Genomic DNA, 27,866 nt, shown 5'->3' with positions numbered 1-27,866 from the left:
ATTCATTAGTTGGCCAGTAATGGTGGGCCAAGGAAGGTGGACCCATTCCTGGATTGGGAAGGCAGTGCTAAGAATGCTTAGCACTTTTTTTCTTAGCATTTGAAGATGTTCTCCATGGCAACAACTTGATGAAATGGTAAAGTCACAACTGGAAACTAACTTTTTTTTGAAGCAAATCATTTTCCTTAAGATGAATCTCTGTTTTCTATATTTTCTGTGTTAGCACTGATGAGGACCTGAAAGAAAATTTTACTTCATTCTCTAGACAATTGGCAGCCCCCCGTCTTCCACTCAGATGTGAACAGATATAAAGGGTTTCGTCAGATAATTGAATCTTCTCAGGCACTAAGTCACCTAAACAAATCATAATGGTTCATGGTTCATTAACATCTCATGACATCTGAAATGAGCATTAAATGTGTTTAACTGGATGTCTTTCTGGTTCCTGCAGCACCACCCGTAATGTCCACAATTGAATAAAGGCTCTTGTAGCCCAGCTACTTTATACAAACTGGCCACTGTCTAATCATAGCATCACCTAAACTGAAGTGGATTTAGCTGTTACCACTTTTTTGCAATATTTCTCCCACTCTCAGTCCCATTCCTGTGACCCACTTTCCTTTACACTTGGCAATCAATAAAATTGATTGTGTAGTACAGTATTTACACACATGTATTGCTAATGTGTTGAGTTTGTACTTGCAAAGACTTCAATACAATGTTGGTTTGGGCAGGTTGATAGTTCTGAGATGAGCCTTCGTTGCTCTTCATTTCTGATGCTAAAATTGCAGAGTGAATTTTAAACTGCAAAGTCCATAAGTTGGTTTGGGTTGTTTGCTAAACTTTGGGTTGTGAATGCATTTTAGACATTTTTTTGTGCTATGTTGATGCTTAGATTCCACGGTATATCTAAAATTTCAAGACTGCATTCTGGTGAACTGTTGATATATACCTCACTCATCCTGTTAACTTCCACTGAGTCAGCTCTGGAGTTGGGGACAGGATGAGTGAGAACTTCCATGATTTTTGTCCTATTTAGAGCTTACATGCAGACTGTGGTCTCATACTGCATGATCATGTTCAATTAATTTATTGTAAGAGTTATAATTAAGCAGCATGCAGAGAATACTTGGCTTAAGAATTATGTTTAAAAATTATTTGAAGACAAAATAACAGCAAACACAAGTGAAATGGAAACAGTACATTAAATTTGTGTCTACTGCTAAATGACTACTGGCTTAATTAGCTGGCTTCTCTGAGTTAACTGCTGGCTAATGAATGTTGATGAGACAGTCTGCTTTCTTTGTCCAGCTTAGTGTGTTGGCTGAGAACCTCCCCAAAAACATATTTTAAAAAATTAAACCCTTTTTTTCTTTTTTGAGAATCTGTAGGTGTTTTCTGATAGTAATTTTTATATGATGGGGCAGGTTGCCCAATTCTTTGCTTGACGATGATGATTGTAGCAATCTTTCTGAAAGTTGGCTTCATGAACTGCTATTGACTCCAAATCTTGTCACCTGTGCTGCAAAGTGAATGAGCAAAGGGCTTGTTCTGAGTTTTTGTTATTTATTTAAAAGACATATGGCAAGCAACAACTCTGGGTGGCTCACAAACCCACACTGCCATAAAAATAAGAAAATCAATACTCAGAACTTGGTATCACAACCACGCCTCTCCAGTACATCGTCTTCAGACTCCAGCCTCTCCCTATTCTAGATATAGTCCCTATCCCTATTCTAGATTTCAAAGATCCTGGAGCACAGGGGAGCTGCCAGAGGACTGGAAAAGAGCTGATGTAGTTCCCATCTTCAAAAAAGGAAAAAAACCAGATCCAGGAAACTACAGACCTATCAGTCTGACCTCAATACCGGGGAAGATTCTGGAAAAGATAATCAAGCAACGAATCACCGAACACCTAGAAGCAAACAAAGTAATAACCAAAAGCCAACATGGGTTTGTCAAAAACAGATCATGCCAGACTAATCTTATCGCATTCTTTGACAAAATGACAAAATTAGTAGACCAGAGGAATGCTGTCGATATAATTTACTTGGACTTCAGTAAAGCATTTGATAAAGTAGACCATAACCTACTACTAGATAAAGTAGAAAAATGTGGGTTAGACAGCACCACCACCAGATGGATTCGTAACTGGCTGACCAACCGCACTCAACGTGTAGTCCTCAACGGAACTACATCCACATGGAGGAAGTATGCAGTGGAGTACCCCAAGGCTCTGTTTTAGGCCCAGTACTCTTCAACATCTTCATCAATGACTTGGACGAGGGATAGATGGGAACTCATCAAATTTGCAGATGACACCAAGCTGGCAGGAATAGCCAACACTCCAGAAGATAGGCTCAAGTTACAGAAAGATCTTGACAGACTTGAACATTGGGCGCTATCTAACAAAATGAAATTCAACAGTGAAAAAAGTAAGGTTCTACATTTAGGCCAAAAAAACAAAATGCACCAGTACCGTATATGTGGTACCTTGCTCAATAGTAGTACCTGTGAGAGGGATCTTGGAGTCCTAGTGGATAACCATTTAGATATGAGCCAGCAGTGTGCAGCAGCTGTTAAAAAAGCCAACACAGTTCTGGGCTGCATAAACAGAGGGATAGAATCAAGATCACGTGAAGTGTTAGTGCCACTTTATAATGCCTTGGTAAGGCCACACTTGGAATATTGCATCCAGTTTTGGTCGCCACGATGTAAAAAAGATGTTGAGACTCTAGAAAGAGTGCAGAGAAGAGCAACAAAGATGATTAGGGGACTGGAGGATAAAACATGAAGAACGGTTGCAGGAACTGGGTATGTCTAGTTTAACAAAAAGAAGGACTAGGGGAGACATGATAGCAGTGTTCCAATATCTTAGGGGCTGCCACAAAGAAGAGGGAGTCAAACTATTCTCCAAAGCACCTGAGGGTAGAACAAGAAGTAATGGGTGGAAACTAATCAAGGAGAGAAGCAACTTAGAACTAAGGAGAAATTTCCTGACAGTTAGAACAATCAATAAGTGGAATAACTTGCCTGCAGAAGTTGTGAATGCGCCAACTCTGGAAATTTTTAAGAAAATGTTGGATAACCATCTGACTGAGATGGTGTAGGGTTTCCTGCCTGGGCAGGGGGTTGGACTAGAAGGCCTCCAAGGTCCCTTCCAACCCTGATGTTATGTTATGTTATGTTATGTTAGTGGTTGGGAGAAGAGCCAAACATATAGCCTTCCAAAAGGTTAAGAGAGTCAAGACCTGCTGGATCTCAAGGAGACAGGTGGGGTCCTTGGTATTCTCTGAGCTTGGTGGTTTTCTTGCAAGACGTCTCTTGCAGTGCTGGTGATGTTAGTTAGTTTGCTAGCATAATGTCCATAAGAAAACCACCCAGCTCAGAGAGCACCAAGGACCCCATAATGGAACCCTGAGCTACAAATATTCTCTTCTAAAGAGAAGGTTGTTCCACAGAGCAGAGGCTGCTACAGAAAACATACACTTCTCAGATCCAATAGATGGCAGCATTTCAGGGCAGAGATCTGGAATGTACCTACTCTATCTGATCTGGTGAAAGAGGCAGATATCCTCAGGGAAGGGTGATTCCACTAAAAACCTGGCCCTATATCATGTCGGACTTTGAAAGTGATAAGCATCATTAGAATTGCTTTTCCAGTGGAACATTTCAAGTCTTGTTGAGTTTTTTTCAAGTTTGAAACAGAACAGTTTTTTGTGTGTGTCTTTTGGACACACCTTTGAAAGAGTGAATGAAGTGTGATTAGAAAGATTAGCAGACTTTATGAAACAAGTAAGTTACAATGTTACTAGATATCCTTGGTTAAACTACTTTACCTCACTAAATCTTGAAAATAAAATTGTGTGTGTGTGCGCGCATGCAGGAGAAAACGAACTGTATACATTTTTATATCATATGCCACATACGATTAAGAATCAAATACTAGGGTTCCTTCCTTCCTTCATTTTGTTTTGTATCTATTTAAATAATAAACTGAGAACAAGGACTGTATGGGATTCTTTTATATTGAAGATCCAAATGTTTTAACTAACTAACTAGAATAATAGGACTGGGCATGAAAATGGTTAGGAAGAAGTGCTTTATACCTCAGGTGAGCATAGTATCTTCCTGTTACTTATCAAAACAGCTTGGCAACTTCTTTATGAGGCAATGCTATAAAATGTGTGTGTTTGTGCCTTTGATTCAGTGTTGATTCCTAGTGAATGCCTGGACATATATGTGCAGAAAGCAGACCAAGAACTCATGATTTCACCCTTCTAATTCAGGGTCTTTAATCTCTACACCAAAGTGGCTCTTTAAAACAAGTAGACCTATTAAACACTATATGTGTAATTTGATGAAGATAGTAGGAATGGGTTGTTAAGGGGAAGAAGTATGCAACTTAATCCTAAAAAAATTAGATAGCATGAGAAAGAAGCCCCAAATAACCCTACCTTAATTCTGTTTGGCATAAGATGAAGAAGACAGAAACTCTGACATCTTTTAAAATTCTATTACTATGATGCCCTCCAGTAAAAAGTACAGTACTGTTCCTGAAATCCTTGGGTTTTCTGGCCTGTCCTACCTTGATGGATGATTTCAATTTTATTCTCTAGCAGTTCTTCTAAAGAAGCAGGCCCTGCCCTCATAAATAATTAAATACAGGAATAAAAAATTTTTTTGAGGCTGTTAAAGGAGTTATACACAACAGAGCAACAAATAAACAAAGCTCCTGAAGAAAAATATATTGGGTATAATGGTAACTGCGTTTAATCCTTACGTAAAGAAACAGGTTTTCAATCTCAGAGCAAAGCTAGAGTCTAAGGTTGAAGGGTTCCCTTCAGAAGTTGGGAATGCTCCGTCACTAGAGCTTTTTAAGAAGAAATTGGAGAACAGTTTGTCTAGAATAATATAAGGTTTCCTGCTTGGGCACAGGATTGGACTAGAAGATTTTCAAGGTCCCTTCCAGCTCTGTTATTCTGTCTTCTGTAAATCAATTTTGGTTCAACATGATTACTCTTATCACATGTGCCAACATTAAAGAAGAGGAATTTTGGCTTTGTGGAAAGTCGATGGTGACTATTAAGGTTTACTCTTTAATATGTACTTTATTTATTCTGTCATTTTCCAGACTGCAAGTGGTAATGTGGAAGCAAAAGTAGTATGCTTTTACAGACGACGAGACATCTCCAATAGCCTCATTATGCTTGCAGACAAACATGCAAGTAAGTTGTTTTTTATTTTATTTAGAAACAAATAGCATGAATTATGTATTCTTAAAATAATATTTTGTGTCTGTCTATATGAACTCATTAGACTCTGCATGTGAAACTGAATATGCATGCAATTTATTAATACTCCATTACCCTTGGTGGGATGTGCATTCAGAATTTCATGGCTATCTGCATTTTCATACAAGTAATCAAATATATCTTTACAAGCAATTAGAATTGGAACTAAGGACTAATAAATTAGCTGTTTTATTTTTTCCTCTTTTTCAGCTACAGCATGATTGATCTAGATAATTTAGTGCAGAATTATTTTTTGTGTATTTATTCATATTGTTAATAGTTCAGTAGAAGAGCAAAATAATTCAGCACATTTTTCATGGTTTCTTTTGTTCCAAAACATGAAAGATTTAACATCTTGACTTTTAAATTTAGTTAACTTAAATTTTGCTTCCATGAATTTTTTTATCCTTAATTTGTATTCCATACATCTCATGATTTCTTCACTTAAAATGTCTCTGCAAAGTTGGGGTGCAAAGAGGGGATTGCCAGGGAAAATATAATCAAGATTAGATAAGCCTCTGCAAAATTTTGAATAATTCCCTTTTTTCCAGTATGCTTCTGCCTTATTGCATCTGACATACATTAGGAGGTTGCGAATTACATTACTTCAATTTATTTCAGTGTTTTAGTTATGGTGAATTGGGGGGGGGGGTCATACGGTTAGAGATCATGTTGTCCTCTGATTGATGCTATTTAACCTAATTTTTATTTTAAGTTGTGCAGCCACCCAAAATTGTTTTGAAGGTGAGCAGCCTAGAATCTCAATAATTAAATAAACAATTGATTAGATAGAGTCCCATGTGAACTGTGTGATAACTTTTTGGAAATAATTGTTGCTTACGATTTATTTATTAGTTACACTTGCTTTTATGGCACTGCAGTCGTTATGATAAGCAAGAGTGACAAGTGCAGTATTCATAATTCAATAATTAAAAATCAAAATCATTAAACATATCCCAACATAATAACAATTAATCATCTCAACAGCATAAAAGATGCTACCATAAATCTTTACAATAGTCTCATATCTCCAGTATCCTTATTATTAATGTCTCAGTCCCTGACTGCTTTTTGAAATACCACATTTTTAACAGCTTTCAGAATTCCAGGAGTAAAATTGTGATTTTAATGTCTTCAGTGAGAGGGCATTCAAGAGAAAGGAAGCTATTGCAGAAAATATTTGCCTGCAGGTCTCCTCTTGCTGTGGGAGGATTGTCAGCAAACACTTTCGGCAGTCTTCCATAGGCAAGTAAGTTCTATTTGGTGTAAGAGGTTATATAGATAAAAAGGCCCCAAACCATGGAGGGCTTTAAGGTTATAAATAACACCTTAAATTGCACCTAGAAATAAATTGCAATAGTGCAGCTCACAAAACACTGAGGCATAGAGTTCTTGCTATTAGTATGTGGATTACTAGTATTAGTATGTGGATTGTTTGTTTTACAATATTGTTTCCTCAAATGTTAGTAATCTTAAAAATGTGCTTTGTTTGATGGCATGTTGTGTTTTCCCTTGGAGGCCACTGTTCAAAAGAAATATAATAAGGAGTACTTTTTATCTGCATAACAGCCATTTCTTCATAGTGATGGAGATAGCATCCAGGAATGGGTTGACCTCGTCTGCTTAGCTCATTGGACTGAGTCTCTCGGAGCTGTTAGGACACGTCTCTGTTGCTGGGGCTCCCCAGCTTTTGACTCGGTACCTTAGCTCGGACAGATGTGTCAAGAGTTTCTCCCGACTTTTGACAAGAACTGTCGTGTCCCACTCCTCCGCTGACGGCCGGGTCAGGGAAATCCGAATTAGGCTTGCCTCTGCAGCTCTGCCCAAAGTCCTAGCAAAGTCCTCAGAGCAGGCAGGAGACCAGAAAGTGACTTCAGCAAGATAAGTTCGACTTTGCCTGACTCAGAGACTGCCAGAAAGCAGATCCTTTATATAGGCCATGGGGTATGGCTCCATGACTCAGCACTCATTAAGGCCTGCCCCTCCCTTCCTTCTGTTGCCTCTGCCTATCCAGTCTTCTGATGCGAGGGTCACTCCAATCAGCAGCTGTTGGAAATAAACTTTCCTCAGGCTCACATGCTGTGGAGGAGGGGGAGGGGTCTAGCTGCTCCGTTTGCCTGGGCATGGAGCCAGGGCTGGGGCCGGGGGGTGCTCCCTCCTCTGCAGCCTGCTTGGGCATGGAGCCAGGGCTGGGGCCGGGAGATGCCCCCTCCTCAGCCTGTCTGGGCATGGAGCCAGGGCTGGGGCCGGGAGGACATTCTTCAGCGTTCGGAAGCAGATAAGCAGACCCCGGCTGCGGTGAGAGCGGGCAAGACACAACAAGAACATTCCTGGATCCTTTCTTCATCAAAAACTTCAAATTTGTGAGTGCTTAACCTGGCTGACTCCCAAACATCTGGTTGAGTTGCTGGGATCACCTCAACGGTGAGGGCTTTGGCTCGAGCCGCCGGACAGTGGACTTCTTGGTTTTCAGGATATCTGGCAGGGTTTTTCCCACATAGCTAACCACAAGATTGTCATTTGCGGACAGCAAGAGGCAGCGGAGCTTTCGAGCTCCCTTTTTGACAGCTGGGAAGGCCAGATAGTGGAGCTTTTGCGCTCCCACTATTAATCAAGTCAGGTGGCCATTGCAGGAGCTTCACGCCCCGAGAAGAGCTCTGCCGCAGCACCTGACCTTTTGAAGTGTCAGGAGATGTGCTCACCACAAACAGCACAAGGAATGAGTGTGGAGCCTCATGCTCCCATTAAGCCCAGGATAGTGGCACATTGCCTGGAACTGTAGCGTTCCCTTTCAAGCAGCCGTGCTGTGGCATTGAGCAGAGCTTCATGTTCCCATTGTGACAAGCCCCAACGATCTCTGCAATTGGCAAGAAGCTGTAGCACTCCAAATTTCACAGCTGCGTTGCCGAAGCTGCGAGAAGCTTCATGCTCTCATTCAGCCAGTCACAGGCTAACGATCTGTGGGCAATGAAAAGGGGTTCTGCCCGTTAGCGCTAGCCAAGGGTTTTCCTAAAGATTCGAAGGCAGCATTGAGCTCCAATAGCCCCAGAGATACCTGAAGCCCTAAAAGCCTTTACTCAATGGAGGAGAAAAGGGCACAAAAAGTAACAATCTAAAATGGCGAATGAAGCGGCAGCTGACAGCAGCACGGGGACAAGTGCTGAAGAAACAGCAGCTAACAGGGCAAATGCCTCAACATGAGCCAGGTCTGAGTGAGATCTAAGGCTCACAGCAGGGCTTCAGTGTCCAGCTAGAGCTCTAAGGCAGCCCAAAAGGATGAGTGGCATAGAGATAAACCTCTGGAAAAAATTTGTGCCAAAGCTGACAGGGCAAGCAACCAATTGTCAGAGTGCAGAGACAAGCGAAGCCCATCCAATAGGCTGCATTCTCTGTCACCAGGGGGAGCTGGAGATCAGTTTTCTCCACAAGGCTCATTATTGCCTGCCAACAATGCAGGGCTATGGGGCTCAATGTCAGACTTGCAAAATACTGCAAGGATTTGTGAGCAACCCTTTAAAAGCACCAGAGCTGTTCCTGAGGCCACCTTCACCCCAACAGTGGCCAGTCTGTGCTAAAAGATGGGGGCAGAATCAGTAATCCCAGAGAATATGCAGGCAGTTATCGCTGAGGCCATCAGGTAGGGCATATCTACAGGAATGCAGCAGTTCAGACATCATCCTCAGGGGCTTCTGTCTTCTCTGTGAATCCCAGCCAGGCCAGGCCCTTCAATTCCAATGGGAATTTCCAACCATCCCTGAACCATGCTCTCCAGCTCCTTTCCCAAAGAGCCAGTCTCCACTCTCAGAGGAGGGAGAGACCAGGCAATTGGATCTCTCAGATGATGATGGCCTAATTCCAGATCAGCCAACCTTTACTGGACTTTTCCAGCATGACCTATTCAAGTCGCTTCTTTTTAAAGCGAAAAATTCAGCCCGGCTTGGGGCTCACTCTGCAGAGTCAGAACTAGAAGTGTTAAATGTGCAGTCAGATTGGCTCAGCAGAGCATCCATTAACCGCACGGAATGGCACCTGCACCCATCCATCTTCTGGGAACTGACGGACTGTTTTGGCCTCCTGGAGGTGGATCTGTTTGCCGCTCCAGACAATTCTTAGCTACCAAGGTTTTACACCAGGTTTCTGGCACCGGGGGTGGAGGGAGTCGATGCTCTCCACAGCCCGTGGCCTCTGGGGTTACTGTATGCCTTCCCTCCTCTTCCCCTTATTCCAAGGGTGATCAGGAAGATTCTGGAAGAGAAGGTGCCCCACACTGGCCCAGAAGACCTTGGTTTGCTGACCTCGGTTTGCCGACCTCATTGGTAGCTCGGCCTTGGAGGTTCCCTCAGAATAAGATCTCCCTCAGCCAGGGGGTCTTGGTCCACCCGGACGCATAGTGGCTCCAACTGACTGCCTGGCACTTAAGCGGAGCATTCTGAGGAGGGACAAGTTTTCCTCTGGGGTCATCAAAACAATACAAGCCTCCAGAAGACCTTCCACCGAACGCATATACAATGCCACTTGGAGGGCCTTTTGTACCTTTACTAGGACAGGTATTTCTCCCACGGAGGTGCCAATAGCCCAAATCCTGGAGTTCCTCCAGGATGGACTAGATAAAGGGCTACTGCCCTATACCATCTGGAGGCAGGTGGCGGTGCTCAGTATTGGTGTGCGGGTTGCTGGAGCCTCTTGCACAGCATCCCATGGTCTGCAGATTCCTCAGGAGTGTGACCAACTTGTGTCCCCCGGTGGTGCACAAGTACCCTACATGGGATTTGTCCAAGGTCTTCAACTCCCTTACTGGGGCCCCATATGAGCCATTAAGATCGACCAGCCTGCGTTTCTTACAAGTAAGGTTGCGTTCCTAGTGGCCATTACATTGACTAGGAGGGTGTCTGAGCTGGTGGCTTTGTCAGTGAGGCAGGACCTGGTTTTTTTTCCACACAGATAAAATGATTTTGCGGTTGGATCCCTACTTCATCCCCAAGGTGAACAGCTGGTTCCACAGGGCACAGGAACTGATATTGCCTAACTTCTGCCCAGACCCAGTCCACCCCTTGGAGAAGAGATGGCACACCTTGGACGTACATATATGTTAAATGGACTGCTGCCCGGAGGAAAAGAAGAGTTCCTGTTTTGTCTTGTTCCAGCCGGCCATGTTGGGCAACAGGGTCACCCCTTCAACAGTGGGACGATGGCTTAAGTCAACCATTGCAAAGGCCTATGAACTGCAGACCCTTCTGAGGCCTACCCAAGTAACTGCACTCCACCCAGAGTGCGGCTACGACTGCGGTGTGGGCAATGCAGGCTTCTATAGAGGAGGTCTGTCAAGCAGTGACTTTGTCCTCTCCTTCCCCTTTCATCAAGCACTATAAATTGGACATCTTCGCCTTGGCGGAGACAGTATTTGGCTGGCGAGTGCTTCAGCATGTCCATATGGAGGATCGGACTTTGGACCAGACTGCAGCCCACTTATCAAGGACAGCCAGCTTTGATATGTCCCATTCCTGGATGCTATCTCCATCACTATGGAGAAGGGGCATTGGTTTTGCCTGATACGCTTATTTTCGTTGGGTGGAGATAGTATCCAGCCCCACCCTGAAGACCATCTGGTCCTCGGTCCGTGAGGAAAGATCTTTGAGCAAGGCAGTCTGTCACTTCATTGTCACCAAAAGCTGGGGAGCCCTAGCAACACAGGAGTGTCCTAACAGCTCTGACAGACTCAGTCCAATCAGCTAAGCAGATGAGGTCAACCCAGGGATGAAATGCTTCCGGTTTGGACTGGATCACCCGATCTGGTAGTGATTGTGGTGGGTGGTTCGGAGAACCGATAGCGATCCCAGAGTGAGGCTCCACCCACCCACCTGGTTGTCATTACTTCCTGGTTTTAACTGTGTTTAACCAGGAAGTAATGTAACCCTCTGCGCATACAGGGTTACATGCCGGAACCGGTAGTTAAAAATGTTTAAAAAGTAAAAAAAAAAAAGTTCTGATGATTTTGCATCGCTCAGCTGATTGTTATGGCGAATAGGTAGTAGAAAATGCTTTAAAAAAGTAAAAAAAAGCCTCCGATGATCATAGCTATGCTACGCGATCATTGGAGCCTTTTTTAAAAAAACTTTTTAAAGCATTTTTTTACCACCTATTTGCCCCAGCCAGTAGTAAAATAAATTTTTAACAGGTTAAAAAAAGGCTCCGAGGCTCACAGCTGTGGCACACGATTGTCAGAACCTTTTTTTTATTGGGATGGAGGGGGGGGGTCTGTTTTTGCTCCCAGCTGGCTTCCCTGAAGCCTGCTAGGCCAAAAATGAAAGGTGTAGGCAAAAAACGGGGGGTGGACTGGTCCATTTTTGAAAGAAAGAGAGAGAGAAAGAGAGAGAAAGAAGGGAGGGAAGGAAGGAAGGAAGGAAGGAAGGAAGGAAGGAAGGACTACAAACCTGGAACAGATGCAGTTTCAGAGAATAATCCAGGGCTGGAAGGGACCTGGAGGTTATTTAGTCCAACCCTGCTCCAGCAGGACATTGTTAGTGAGTTTCTGTCTTTTGATCCCCCAGTCACATGGTTACATAGCCATGCCCACCCAGTCACATCAACCCACCAAGCCACACCCACCAAGCCACGCCCACAGAACCCGTAGGAAAGAAATTTATCTTTTAGCACTGGGTCAACTTATTTCTGGATGCTATCTCCACCCAACAAGAAGGAGTGTATCAGGCAAGAACCACGTCTCTTTTCTTATTGATAATGACTTTATACACTTGGAGTTTGACTCTTATACATATAGTACATGTCTCATTAACCAGATTAATGTCAAATGTTAAGTATTGACCAGAACTACTACTTATCATAAGTATGCAGCAGGCAGTCTTTAGTGAAGTTTTGTGACATTACAATAAATAAAGTGTAGCTTTTATGTTCTAGATATTCTTATACACTTTTATTCTGCTTGTTCTTTTATATCTGTTTAAATTATATTTTTATACTTCATTAAAATAGTGCGCCTAATAGTGATAAAAAATGAAAAGTGACCTAAAATGTAAAAATTATAATCTTAAAACTTTTATAAACTAAAATATTTAAAAACTTAGTTAAATTATTAAAACCTATATTGGCAGTGTTACCATTTTTGAATGTTTCAGAACACACAGAAATGCTCTTTATCATATCTGTATATATATATATATACAGATATAACAGTTATATATATATATATATAACTATATAATGAGTGAAAATATGAAAGACATATATATTCCTAGAATGGTGCATAACTATATAGGATTGAACATTGCTAATGTAGGTGTCTGTCTAAAGTGTTCTGGTGGCTTATAAAGCATGCTTGAATAAACTTTGTTTTTCACCATAAAGACAATTGACTTCAGCTCCTTACCTGATATTTTAAGCTTGATTTAAGAAATTAAGTAATGCAGCCAAGCATATCATTAGGGGATAAGCATTCTTGCTCTTGTTCTTGTTTAATATCATTCCATTCAAGCAACTGCTGGAGCAGAATTTGAACAGGCTGGCCCATATATCTAGAAGTTGAATAATTTATTCTCTAATAAAGGAGAACATTTGTAGCTCAGGGTTGAAATGAGGGGTCTTTGGTGCTGTCTGAGCTTGCTTGTTTTCTTGCAGATTTTTCATTACTCTAACTAGGTAACATCATCATCATAGTTAGGACGAGCAAATTCACTGAACACCAACAACTAATTTCTAATTCCTGCTCCTGCTCCTGCTCCTCCTCCTCCTGCTGCTGCTGCTGCTGCTGCTGCTGTTGTCTTGGCAGTGCAAGAAGTAATTTTATGGAATTGAGTGCTTGTTTGCAGTTACAATATTTGGTTTAGACAGATCAGAAACAAAGTTTGAAGATAGTTCTTAATTCTTTTTCAAGTTTGGAGACAATAGTTCTTTTTTAAATTTATTTATTGGTAATGCCTAGCTCACCACTCGCATGTTTTTCAGTTATTTCTCTCTTATTTTTAATGTTGATTGTAATGCTAGTACTAGCTAATGAGGGCTGAATCAGTGTAAAAATGTCATGTCGAAATACTTAATTCAAAATGAATTGGACAACAGATTCCCTATTCTACAAATATCTGGGGCGTATGCTTAAACTTTAGAAGTGGAGGTCAGTTAGTTAACATGTAACTCCATTTTCTTGGAGTTTTTTTTTTAACAAACTGCTTGACAAGTTTCTAATTTTAGTTGCCTAAATTGTGTATGTCAGACATAGGCCTTTTATGGCCCGCAGGCCGAATCTGGCCCTTCGGTTGTCCTTATGTGGCTTGCGGCATTGTCAAGAAGATGCAAAGCATCAGCAGGGCATTGGCAGAAGGTGAAGTATCAGCAGAGGCATTCTCACCCTACATAACAGTCCCAATTTCTTATGCGGTCCCTTGGGAAAATTCATTTCCCACCCATGCTGTACATAGTCACTTTCCTAGTATAAGCTACGCTGTAAAATTGGCTTCTTCTGATTCTAATTGGTGAAAAATCTCAATTATTTTGCTGTCAAGAATTTATAATAAAATGGGAATACTAGGAAAAGTGAAATATTAAAACTTAATTTTCCTTTACTTCTTTTTTACCAAATTCTGTATTTCATTATGCTCAATTTACTCTTTGGTTTTTGTAAATAGTTTGTAGCATAGAAACGGATCTTAGATATGGAATGTATTACAAGTATACAGTTTCACCCTTTTGGCTAGAGAGAACAAAAATTTAGCCATTTTGGAATCCTAGTCTCAAGAACAAAAAGGTGAAGAAGAGAGTGTGCAAGCAGTTAGTAAGATTCTCATCAGCCCTATCCTTGCTGGTTAAAACTGTTGGGTTGAAATGGAAGGGAGGAGAATGCAGGCACAGATGTAATCTGGTGTCTCTCACATAAAGGTGTTAAAGAGGAAGAACACAATTCAAGACATTTCTGTTCCCCCTAAGATAGATGGTAATTGCAGGAAAGTGCTATGTAACACAGAAGCTGCCCCAAGGCATTAGAGGGGGCCACAGTGTGTAAAATCCAAAGGACTTCTGAGAAGGACTCTTCTCTCCAAACTTTGGTTGTACAAGTAGCCAGCCCCTTTCCTCTATAGGCCTCTTTCACATTCTTCCCTATTACTTAATATGTATGGTGAGAATGTATGAGCGTGAATAGAAGCTATACCAAAGGATGAAGGCAGATTTGAGCAGGCCCTAGGGTATTAGGTATTAGGTTTCTTATGTTATGACTATGACAATCTCTAGGGCTAATAAAGGTTGGTTTTTTAAAAAAGTAAGCATTGGACTAAAGTGCCTCTGAAGACATGCTCAATCTAGACGTTTATGTAATATCAGCCCAGAAACTTGTATAGAAATTATTTTTTCACATGAATCTTTTTTCAGTTGTGTTCTTCGCAGCGATATAACTAAATAGGAAAAGGCGTCATACCATTAGGAATTGGAGATTTTTGATACAGAATTATATAGAGTTTCCCCGTGTCCCATTAACTATGTTAAGTCCCATTAACTATGATTTTCAGTCCACATGGAAAAAGCAAGGTAATTGAAATCTCATCCTTGGGCTTCTCTCCAGATCCTTCTACTCAGCATGGGATATAATCAGGCCAAAGCACTCGTTTAAGACTTTTGTTTCTTTGTATATTTCTGTTCTATATTTTTGAGCTCTTTATAATTATTCTTAGATACTGATATATATTTCTATACATTACATTGTCTATATCTTATCCTTCTTTTGCTGGTCTATGACCGTAAGAAATATTTGCTTGACTGATATAAAGAGTTCTTCCTGTCATTCCTGACCTGTGATCATCTGACTTAAAATAAGTGCTGCAATTCCAAATAGTACTGAATTATTTGATGATATTAAAAATCTAAATCTAAATGTATAAAATCTACATTTATACACCAGCTATTTAAAAATGTATCTACAGTGCACGTTCATAAAATAAATGTAAGATAAGAATGATGGCTCAGTCTCAAAAGTGGTATTATAGGTTATATTTTAAAGGTTATATTATATTCAGTATAATGAAAGGCAATTTCTGCCAATACATTTAAGGGCTAGGAAGAAATAAAAGGATTAGGAAAAAGAAGTTTTCTTCATCTTTTTATTTCTTCTTAGCCCTTAAATGTCTTTTGCCAGTTATACCATTATGCTGCCAGAGAGACACAGTTGACTCCAACTCCAATATGAATATAATTGAATTGTAAAAAAAGCTCAAGGGCAGTGGTTCTCAACCTGTGGGTCGCGACCCCGTTGGGGGTCGAATGACGATTTGCCAGGGGTCGCCTAAGACCATCAGAAATATGGGAAGTATACTTGCGAGTCGAAGAATCGCACTCCAATGGTTGACTCCACAAGCCAGCTGCAGGCTCTTCAAATCGCTAGCCGAATTCGGCTTCAGGTGCAATAAACTTAATAGGGGAGGAGTCTCTGCTTTAATGCCTCCGTCCTCAAGGCAATCGCAAGCAGTTCAGATCGCTAGCCAATACAGCTTCAGGCGCGATAAATTCAAAAAAACAGTTCACTGCTTTTTTTCCCCTTCTGCAGTTGGGGTCGCCACATCGTGGGGAATTGTATTAAAGGGGTCGCAGCACTATAAAGGTTGAGAACCACTGCTCAAGGGTGAAGGGTAGCCGTATTATTTATTGTTATTGTGTTATAGAAAATAATTCTTGTAAATATCCTGTTGAATATTGTTTTTTATTGTGATCAGTTTGGTTACTGTTTGAGTTTTTTGCAGAAACAGAAAGATGCAATTCTATTAAAAATGAGGTGGAAAGTTTCATAGAGGACAGAAACCTTCCTTGAAAATTGTTCTAAAGATAACACCAAGGCTCTCTTTTCTTTTTTTGTGTAGAAGAAGTTGAGGAAGAATCTGAAATTCCCAAAGAAGTAGATCTGACTGATAAACAGAAGCACCAGTTGAAGCACAGAGAATTATTTCTGTCTCGTCAGTATGAGTCCCTCCCTGCAACACATATTCGGTAAGAAGTTCTGTTCTGGTCATGGATTTCTGTGTTTGCTGCTAGCTAAATGATCAGAATAAGAGGTTTTGATGTTTTCATGGGATTCAGTAGTGCTGCTGTAAAATTTGAATTTGTGAAATTCAGAAAAAGGATGCAAATGTCGTTATATCATCTCACAAAATTACTAATTTGCATTTTATTTTATTTTATTATTTTATTTTATTATTTCATTTCATGGTTCCAATGTTTTCTTTCATCATTAGCATATCCCTGTAATTTGCATTACAGGCCAAATCAGCAAAGCACTTCTGAAAATATAAGTTACTAAATAGAATATGTAGATGAAAACATGCAGTTTAAAAAGTATCCAACTTGGTCAGGCCTAAATCTTGGAGGGATGAACCAGCAAGATGAACACATAAGTGGGAGAAGTTAGTTCTCTGTCAGATGAGAAGAAAATATTTTGAAGGTTGTTCATTGGCTGGAGGTGAAAAGAGCCTTTCTGCTTTCATTATGTGGCAGGCAATATGTGGAAATGTATCCCCTAATCTATTATATCTGCTTGACCCTTGTTCTCAACTCCCAATTTTTCTCTTTCTAGCCACCCTAAATAGTGGCAGATTACTGAACCTAGATAACATTTTAATTCTTTGAGGAATTACAGAAATTAAAGGATGAATAAATCTATCCCCTTCCCCCTTAGTAGGTTTTTGATGGAAAGCAGATGAACAAATTAATATATGTGAATATGCATTCAGGGGATAGAAGAATAAATAAGGAAAGCCTTTTAAGATCACTACTCAGTTTCCTTGGATATCTGGCAATCTTAATCCATGCAGAAAATAACTAATATTTTACCAGTATTATTTATCCATGTTGATTGATTTTTCCTTTGCGGTGTGAAATGCTCACTAATATAATGTTAATAATCAATATACTTTAAAGAATGATTATTTTTGCAATTATTAGATTATTGTAAATATAATATAATTCTTATGAGAAAAATAGAAGACAGAATAATTACTGCCTTTATTTGTGTATAAAAGGTGGAGAAAATCTAATAATAATAACACACATAAATTGGTTAATATTAAGGTTTCTAATGAAAGTATTATCTTTATGGCAATTATCATAATCTGAATGTGTGACATCACTATAATAAAAACTAGTATAGTTTCTGTGGTTATCTTGGCTTTACCTTTTTTCTTTGTTTCTTAAACTATGATTCTTTAAAATGCAAATAATAGTTACTAGAGATTGATGTGATCTGAAGGATGTTGCAGTTGTTGGTTATCTTGGGTATTTGTCTCCTCAGGTGTCATTTTGTTTTGACTGTTATTCATTTACTGCTGAAATGAAATTGTGATACATGATTTGCAAAGAGGTACAATTACCCTGCCATGAAATATGATCATCTACATATTTTTAAACATTCCCACTGTTTTTTTCCAGATGTTTCTCTGCTTTGGCAAAGTTTAAGTTTATTTAGCATTTTAAATAATGTTTTGTAATTATTTATGAAAGGCATGTAAAATTTATGTAATGTCAAAAAAATGAAATGAAAATAACTAAAATCTGATATGTGAGATTTGAAATAAGTAAAAAAGTTGGAATTAGTATTACCAGACAATTTTATTTGTCACAAATGCTTTCATATCACTTGAGTCTCCAGACTCTAAATGCAAGTAAAGCATTAGAGTGAAATAGAATATATGAAATAGAGAATATATGTAGCTCAGGATTAAACTATGGAGTCCTTGGTGCCCTTTGATCTTGTTTGTTTGCTTGCTTGTAGATATTTCATTACCCAACTAACCCATCATCAGTGAGTGCAGGGTTTGTTATCTGTTTATGTACAATAGCTTGCTTGCACTGTTTTGGTTGGGATGTGGTATTCTCCATGGGAGTTCCTTGATTAGGAAAATGAAATAATCAGGCAAACAATCAAGCAGAAAGGGATGGATGGATGGATGGATGGAAGGAAAGAAGGAAGAAAGGAAAGCTTCTCATGCTTCCTGCTGACTTCCTGTAAGGAAACTAAGTAAGAAAGCCAACAGGAATTTGGAAGTTGTTTCCACTTCCACTGTTTCTCCGTTTCTCTTAAAATAAAGTTAATAATAATAATATATAAATTTGTGTGTGTGTGTGTGTGTGTGTGTGTGTGTGTGTGTGTGTGTGTGTGTGTGTGTGTGTGTGTATAAAATCCTCTATGTAATAGAATAATACGGAAGGAATGCCTATTAGTACCAAATTTTGGCTAACTTTTATTAAATGTTTGTTGCATTTGTCAGAGCCAGCAGCAGACTAGAAACAAGGAGATTGCGAGTTCTAGTCCCTGCTTTAGGAATATAAGCCAGTTGGGTGACTTTGGGCCAGTCACTCCCTCTCAGACCGTCTCACTCACAGGGTTATTGTTGTGGGTAAAAGAAGGAGGAAGGCGCGTTAGGTATGCCATCTTAAGTTATTTATAAAAAATAAAGGCACGATAAAAACAATTACATAACAGATGAATTATACATGCCTAAATTATACATGCCTAAATTGTATATTGTATATAAAATTGTATATAAAACGTATATGTTTATGAAAAGTTCAAACAATATTGTGTGGACTGATACATCAAACAATGGACCATGTTGTTTCCTAAAATTTAAGTTTTGTTCATTACATAAAAAATCTGCTGAAATAATTGTGTATATCGCTCTGTGTGTAATAAAGGGGGAAAGGAATTTATTTTTGGCTAAGTACTTCAGTGGTACCTGAAACATATGAGGGAGGATGATAGGAGACAAAGAAAACGAAGCAAAGGTTATTAAAATGTTTGTTGCATTTGTCAGAGCCAGCAGCAGACTAGAAACAAGGAGATTGCGAGTTCTAGTCCCTGCTTTAGGAATATAAGCCAGTTGGGTGACTTTGGGCCAGTCACTCCCTCTCAGACCGTCTCACTCACAGGGTTATTGTTGTGGGTAAAAGAAGGAGGAAGGCGCGTTAGGTATGCCATCTTAAGTTATTTATAAAAAATAAAGGCACGATAAAAACAATTACATAACAGATGAATTATACATGCCTAAATTATACATGCCTAAATTGTATATTGTATATAAAATTGTATATAAAACGTATATGTTTATGAAAAGTTCAAACAATATTGTGTGGACTGATACATCAAACAATGGACCATGTTGTTTCCTAAAATTTAAGTTTTGTTCATTACATAAAAAAATCTGCTGAAATAATTGTGTATATCGCTCTGTGTGTAATAAAGGGGGAAAGGAATTTATTTTTGGCTAAGTACTTCAGTGGTACCTGAAACATATGAGGGAGGATGATAGGAGACAAAGAAAACGAAGCAAAGGTTATTAAAATGTTTATAAATCTAGAATGATGGGCTTTTTCTTAGAACTATTTCTGAGTCAAAATTGAACCTTTATAGTTAAATTGAAGCATGTTATTAGAGATTGAGTATTGGTAATAAAATGTTCATATGAAATTTCCTTATGCATACACAGAACATAAAGTTTACAAGTAACTTTATGTGTAATTCACCAATGGAGACTCAGTACATGTGCTAAGAACAGGTAAGCCATTTCACTAGATAGCACTGCCTTGTTATGAACCCTGAGAATTTATGAGGGATCATTTTGTGTGGCAAAATACATATCTAAATCTGCAGTTAAACACAGTTGCTAAAAGAACAGTGGTTTAGTTTTGTTTGATCTAGTATTTGATTGAGCTTTTAAACCGCTTTTAATTTTTAGACTGCTATAGAATATTATTAATCCAAAAGAGGATATTTCTCTTGCTTCTTGACATCAAAATGTTTAATACAAAGTAAAATACAATTATTTTTAATATAGTATATTGGAGCACTACAATTCATATCTATCATATATTGCAGATTGTATTCCCTCTGAATCGTGTATCTCATTTTTGAATGTTTTATAACATACAGGTAGTTCTCATTTAGAATCACAATTGGGACCAGCAACTCACTTGTTAAGTGAAATAGTTGCTAAGAGAACCGTGGCTCTGTTTTTGATGTTACTTCAGCTTTCCTTTGCTTTACAGATTTGCAAAGGTTGTGAATGCAAAGATTGTTTGCAAAGTTACTTTTTCATCACTGCTGTAACTGCAAATAGTCACTGAATGAGGCAGACGCTAAACAAGGACTACATATTTTAAGCTGTCTGTCTTTTTACTTCTATGTAGACCTACCTGTTTCAGTCTCAGAAAAAGCTACCACATAAATAAGTAGCTACTCTTGTTTATGTATAGAGAACATAAAGTTTACAAATAAGATGCATCCTACTGAAGCAACTTAACACTTATATCTTAACTCAGATATTGATTAAACAGGTATCTTTACTGGTCTCTGCTTTTCTGTTTTTACAGTAATTCCTGGGTCTCTTGTCTGATCTAGTCTTCTAAGAGCTAGAAAATTTGGTTAATTCTACTTTAGGCAAATGATACTGTGATTTTATTCAAAGACAGTAATTAGTCTTAAAAGAATATTGAAGACCTTTGCTCACTATTGTATTGATAATCACATTCTGATTGATTAGCAAAAGACAAAATTTGAGTAATTGTAATCCAAGGCAACTTCATTGAACAGCTAAAAGGCTTTAAAGATCTGGGTAGTGTTTGATGTCTCAGATAAGAAGACGGAGTCTGAAAATGAATAAATAGCACACAAAAGTGTTGTAGGTAATTTAAGATCCTTTTTCTTGAAATAAATGTTTTGTGTCTGCTGCTATTAAATTATTTATGACTAAAGTAATCACAGATTTTGGAAAGAACTTATTTAGGACCATTTCTGCATTCTAAATTCCTGAGGGCAATATTTTAGATTCTCAAGTCCTTCTCTAATAGTTTTTTGCAATTAAAGGGTGTTTATTTTACAAGGTGGAACATTGTGTTCTGGAATTCTTACTTTCTTGCTAAATCTTAACTTCTGTCCAGTGGATGTGATTTAATATTTTATGTTAAATTTCATAGGCATAAAAGTGGCATAGAGTGCATGTTAGATTTGGGCGGGTTCAGAATTGTATTTTTGTTGTTATTTTAAACTGGTGATGAAGCAAATTCAAGAGAATAGCAAAATACTTTCGATTTTTCAGTGTCAAACACAGTTAATTACACTATCATTCTCGGTGTTCTCGTCATAGTTGATAAAAAGGAATGGGAATGTTATTTGTCTTTATAATATACCTAACCGAACATCTTCTTGAAACCAATATTTTAGTAAACAACTCTCATCCTATATATAGGGGCAGTTATGATAGAAGATTAATTGATATATTTTTAACCCTTTCTGTGGTCCTAATTTTGGAATTAAGGCCTTCCTAGAGATTCATGACAAAATTTGTCTCAGATGGTCTGGTAATTGGCCTACTTGACTTTCATTTTCTTCTAGTACCGTGATGGTGAACCTATGGCACACGTGCCAGAAGTGGCACGCAGAGCCCTCTCTGTGGGCACGTGTGCCGTTGCCAGCTGCTCTTCTGATTTCTGGCACACGCATGCACGCTGGCCAGCTGGTCTTCGTGTGCACTGGAGCATATGTGCACCAGCTAGCTGGTCTTTGCACATACCAGAGTGCTGGAAACCCAAAGACCAGCTGGCCGATGCGCATATGTGCACACTTGTTCCAGTTTGGGCACTCGGTGTCAAAAAGGTTCGCCATCACTGTTTTAGTATCTCATTGCACCCTCTGCATTAAATAGTTATTGTCTTTCTTTAGCACTCTTCATCCTATTCTAATCTTCAATACACTTCTTCAAATTATGACCATCAACTCTCTTCAGCAGTACAAATATTCCCCAATTTGACTTAGGTTTTCCAGATCATGTTGTCTTTATTAAAATCCATTTTCAAAATGCACAGCTCCCTATCTCCATCTATTTCCCATACCTCAATTCCAATTCCTTTCCTAGAATTCTGTCTGATTGTTTCCAATTTTTGCCAGCTTGGTTCAGTAGCCTTTCCTTTCTTCTATGAGATAAACTTTTCTCTGGTAATCTAAACTGTTGCACTACTTTTAATTTCTTGTTATCACCAGAGCCCCCCAAAATTTGTTTGTATTACAGCATGGAAGTCTAGACAGGAGATAAGCTAGAAGGGAGATATGATGCATCCCAAAGATAATGTTGTATAAACTACTAATCTTTGGCCTCTCCTCACATTTTTGTTGTCCATGCACTATGATCAATCACTTCAAAGCTTTTTAAACAGCAAGTCTTGGATGCTGACTGGCAATATAAGCTAACCCTAGTCACTAACAGTTTTAAGTTCCATATACTGGATCTAAATCTACAGCTAGCTAAATATCTTGGAATTACTTATCCTTGACAGAGCCTTTTTAAAAGTTTAATTTAACATTGTCCCATCTGCTCTGCTGGAAAGTAAACATATCACCTTAGGATCAATATTTTATGTCGATTTTAAGGTTTAAATGTAACCTTGATGCTTACATTTCCACTAACCTTAATACTGAATGTTCTATTTTTGCTTGTTGACTCAGTATCATTGAAGTTTGAGATCACAGAGAACTGTTATCATTTTAATCTGGGCTGCTACATATTTTTGAGGTGTTGAAATCTATTTACATGCCAATAACAGTCAGTTAATTATATTGGCCTAATAATATATTTCAACATAAATTTCAAATAAAATTATCACAATGTCTAATAATTTCTTAAAGTTAAAATTATACATGCTTTTAATGTATGCATTTTGATCTGGAATTTGTAAATTTTTGTATTTTCTCAGTTTGTAAACTTTTGAGTTCTCTAGAACTGTTCTGAGTTCTCTAGTGGTCTTCTGCATGTTGGGTTTTAAGCAAAACAATAAAGGGGAAAAAAGGTTGATAGGCATGATAGAAAACATCAATGGTCTGTATTTTGTTCAGAATGTAAGATGACTTAATAAGATTTAACTGTGTTACAAGCAAAACAGATTTCCAATTGCTTCAAGAACTAATGGAACAAAAGCAAAAATAGTAGCTTTTATATAAGTCTATATAACAAAAAAGCCAACAATTAGATCTATCTTCAGTACCAGGCAGAACAGATTGATCCCCTATGATGAAGAGAAAAGAAATGTATAGTTCTTATATTAAAAAGAAGAAAAATGCAATATGATTGTATGTTAATTGAAAAGGAAGAAGGTCCCCCCAATTTACTGCCATATTTCGATGTGAAAATGTATATCCTTTCAGTTTTACAATTTTTCTTTTGAACCATTAAATTAAATATTTATATGTCCACATAAGCACAACAGACTATACATTTTCAAGATTTTAAGCATATTGAGAGATTTAATTGTATGAATTGAAAATTGCAAGAAATAAAACTAGGCTGAGATACGTGTTCAATCAAACAGAGCAGCTGTTGCAGTCAGTGTTAAATGACTTGAAATCTTCATTCTTTCTAAATTCTGGTTGGCATTAACCACAAATGATCGTTGCTCTGTCACACTTAATCTAAGAATAGACACTGGCCGTGGATAAAGAGGTGTGCAGACAGGTGTGATGAGGTCTCATGCATATTTACCATAATCAGTACAGTGGGTTAAGGAGAATAGCGAATGTATTCCACTTTTCAGGCTCTGATTGACCACTCATTTGCAGGATATATGACTTGAGTAAGTCAATATAATTGTATTGATACAAGTGCTTCAAAATTCTAACTGCATTTGGAAGGAATGTGATCCAAAAGAAAAGAAAAGTGATGTAAATAGATGTATTGAGAGCACAAAAAAGTGGTTAAGCTTTTTGGAGATTTAGAAATGATTCATGAGCATTAGACATTTGTTTCAAATACATGATTTAAACACAAGTCAATTCACAAGTCTATTTCAACATGCACAAAATGATACACAAAATTTAATAAAATAAAATAGATTATTTAATATGGTATATAGTGAATGGGTTGGCAGTTCCCTATCTCACATTCACTCTTGCAGTCTGCCTTCTTGCTAGCCTCATGTCAAAAAGCAAATTGCTGGCTCAGACATTCAGGTACAATTTTTTCCCATGTCAAGTAGAAGCATACAGATTTAAGCAAACAATGCACCAGGTTCTTCCAAAGCCCTCCCTTTTGATTAGAGGAAAAAATGATTTGTTTTTAAAAAATAAAGCCAAAGTTGCTAGGTGGGATTTATTATTTCTCCTTGGCTTCTGATACAAATTGGAATTTTTAGGAACAATATTTTACCACATAATTAAATTGGTATAGGGTTAACATTTATGCCTAGAGTTGTCTATTCTGTATAGGAGTAAGAGAATACCAGCTAAGAATATTAATTTTTCTATATTAGTTACTGCTTTATTGTCTCTAGAGATTATTGTCTCTAGAGATTATTGTCCCTGTATCAATCCTTGTATGTTTTGACATTACTTTATAAATGTGTGGTTTCTAGAATTTTATTACTTTCTGTAAAGTATCCACGAGAGGTTCTTTAAATATGTCTGTAATATGTCTGTAATTTTAGCAGATCTGTATTTTTATCTTGTGCATTATTGAATGTCTTGCATGAGACTACTCAAAATTGAAGAGGAATTTAACCATAAAGAAAGAACCCTTTCTCTTTCTTTTCTTTTTTTTAATGAAGGATGAGTCTGTGTGAGTGTCTTTTGAGGCAGTGGGTGCTGATTTTCCTAGCAACATGTCTCAGTGCTCAGGATGAGGAGATGATGTTATAAACTGTTTTGGGTTTATCATCTTTTTCTTTTACTTGCCAATAAACTAGTTTAAGCACATGCTAGAGGTGTACTACAAAGGAATTTTCCTAAAAGATAGATGATGATAACAATGACTACCAAGATGCCATACCAAGGCAGGAGATGAAGCCAAGGTGTGTACATTCAGAGGATTTGTGAGATTGATGGTTGAAATTATGAGCATTTCAGGCTACGCTCTCAGCCCTCCTGTTACAAAACATCAAACAGTTTATTGGGAACCTGGGAAAAATGGAAATTGTTGACCTCTTCACTGCAACAACATAATATAATATCTGCACTGGATGATTTCACAGTTAGCAGCATATAATAACATGTTTATAATAGTTGCTTGACTTGATAATTGTTCAATTACAGGTTACAAACCAAAAGAAAATTTGACTTAACAATCTTGAATGTTGTGTCTGATTCTCCTACTCAAAAATTATTAAAATAACAGTTAATAAGGGCAGTTACCTGTTGGTGCAGGTATAAAAGGAGAAAATGGTTAATCATGCTGTCCACATGTTGAAATGAAAGCTAATAGAAAAATGCTTAAACATGCTGTTAGAGACAAACTTGAAGGCTGAATTTAAAAAAAGTATACTAAGGAATCCTTTCGCTACCCTTATATTACTAAGCAGAATAATGTGTACAACTCTGACCAGCAATTTTCAATTAATTCCAAATGGAGCATTTTTACAAATTTTACTGCCTTTTTAAAAAAGGAGATATTCTATTCAGAACATTATCTTCAAATCTCAGCCTTCCATATTATTTTTATCAATTTGGCCCCTGATTGCTGGGTTTTATTTGTTATGCTCTCCTAGTGGTGTTGTGGCTGTCGTTGATACAATAATGTTAATCTGGAATGAAATATCTTCCAGTTCATCGTGGCATTACTTATCATTTTAGCAAATTAATGGATGATTTTTGCATGACATTTTATTAAGCTGATTATTAGTCCTGCACTAATGGGTTACTTGTATGTATACTGATCGCTTTAATTGAACACTGTATCCTGCCATTTTTCTTTTTACAGATGTCCAGATACTGTTCTAACACATTACCTATTACATTTTTGGAACATATTATGAGAATAAATGAATTTCCCTTAATTTTTATTTCTTGGATTAAAATATTGCGTTTGCTGGACAGTGAAAATGGCTGGATTGGAACATAATTGTTATTGTATATTGAGTATATTTTAGGTCTTATTAGCAATTAACAAAGCTCTCAATTTTTGTTGGTGTTATACAATAATGTTGCACATTTTCTAGATAAACCGAAAAAAATCTAATGTGCTGCCAATTGGCAATAACGATTTTGTGAAAATATGGCAAAAAATTGGGTGTGGTTTATTGTCTGGATTCTTATATATTCTTAGGAATAATTATCAGAAAAATATTTTAATTAGTAAATGTCAAAATGGTAAACTGTGAAGTTTTGAGAGACTGGAGAAAGGAAACAGGGAAGAAATGCTATTTAGGTGCGAAGACATGATGCAGTCCAGATGTGAAAACTGCAGGAAGGAAGGACTTCAAAGAGATTCCATCTGAATTAACTCACTATGAGTCTGAGTGGAATTCACGCTTACAGTTTTCAAGATTATTTTCTTACTTCAGGCTAACATTATATATGCCTTTCTGAAATTTGTGTGCTTTAAACCCTTGTTTGCCAGCTATATAGGGTGTGACTGTGACAATAACACAGATGAAAAATGATACTCATGTGGTTGAAAATGCCCATGTGTTTTTTTGGGCAAATTAAATATTACATAAATTAATTTCATGTCCAGTATGTATTTTAAGAAAGATACCTATATAAATTCCATTTCTATAAGCCAATATAGTTGAAATCAATTTTCATGGATCAAAAAGACTGAAGTTCTTTCTTTCTAAATTGCAGCTTCCGTATGACAAAAAAACAGTATGACAAAAAATGTTGAGACTCTGGAAATAGTAAAGAGAAGAGAAACAACAATGATTAGGGGGCTAGAGGCTAAAACATAGGAAGAACGTTGGGTATGTCTAGCCTAATGAAAAGAAGGAGCGAGACATGATTGCAGGGTTCCAATATTTGAGGGGCTCCTAAAAGATGAGGGGGTCAAACTATTTTCTAAAGCACCAAAAGGCAAGACAAGAAACAATGGATAGAAGTTAACCAAGGAGAGAAGCAACCTAGAACTAAATCCCTAAAGGTGAGAGCAATCAACCAATGGAATAGCTTACCTTCAGGAGTTGTGGATGTTCCATTACTGGAGGCTTTCAAAAAGAGACTGGGCAACCATTTGTCTGAAATAGTATAAGGTCTCCTGCCTGAGCAGAGGATTGGACTTGAAGACCTCCAAGATCCTTCCAATTCTATTCTATGTTTTATGTATGAAGATGAATTTAATTTTACAGAATTTGAAGCAAATATATTTCTCTTTCTTTTGGAATGTGATAGCATTTGAACATTGTGTTATTATAAGCATTATTAGCTGCCCAGAGTTGCCTTATCCAGGAGATGTGGGGAGGCATATAAATTTAATAAATAATGAATAAATGGTTAGAGCGATTTATTTAGATCCTTTGAAACAGTAGGAGGTACAGGGATTTAATTACAGTAGGAATTAAAATGTGTTGTCTTTAAGGCAGTAGGACATATTTAGATGTTATTGGAAAAGCAATTTAATTCTGATTTGTTTACATGAGAGATTAATTTCTCTGGAATATTCCTTATTTAAAGTTAGAGGATAAACTTTTATTATTTTTGAAATCTGACCCAAAAATGTAGTTAACTTAGATTTGCTTCTTGCTGATTGCTTCTTTAAGACTTTCGGAAAATTACAAACAGAATAAAGTGTATCTAATTATTGAATGGCAATAATTTAATTAAACTATTCGTTATAT

The 27,866-nt window shown here is 37.8% G+C and overlaps 1 protein-coding gene and 1 long non-coding RNA gene across 2 annotated transcripts in view; one reads left to right on the top strand and one right to left on the bottom strand.

Annotated features, from left to right (window-relative positions):
- LOC131189236 (uncharacterized) overlaps positions 1–11,900 on the bottom strand; it is a 29,851-nt gene extending 17,951 nt beyond the window's left edge. The window contains exon 1 of the long non-coding RNA XR_009152956.1: positions 11,726–11,900. This is a non-coding gene — a long non-coding RNA (uncharacterized LOC131189236). The remainder of the gene's footprint in view (positions 1–11,725) is intronic.
- The window catches only part of MTA3 (metastasis associated 1 family member 3), a 137,008-nt gene that overhangs the window by 18,386 nt on the left and 90,756 nt on the right, over positions 1–27,866 (top strand). The window contains exons 3-4 of the mRNA XM_058165244.1: positions 5,135–5,228; positions 16,148–16,274. Coding sequence (XP_058021227.1) covers positions 5,135–5,228; positions 16,148–16,274 — 221 coding nt within the window. The remainder of the gene's footprint in view (positions 1–5,134; positions 5,229–16,147; positions 16,275–27,866) is intronic.

This window comes from Ahaetulla prasina, chromosome 1 (genome assembly GCF_028640845.1).
Source record: "Ahaetulla prasina isolate Xishuangbanna chromosome 1, ASM2864084v1, whole genome shotgun sequence".
In the NCBI taxonomy this organism is placed as follows: Eukaryota; Metazoa; Chordata; class Lepidosauria; order Squamata; family Colubridae; genus Ahaetulla; species Ahaetulla prasina.
This window is presented reverse-complemented; position numbering and strand designations above follow the sequence as displayed.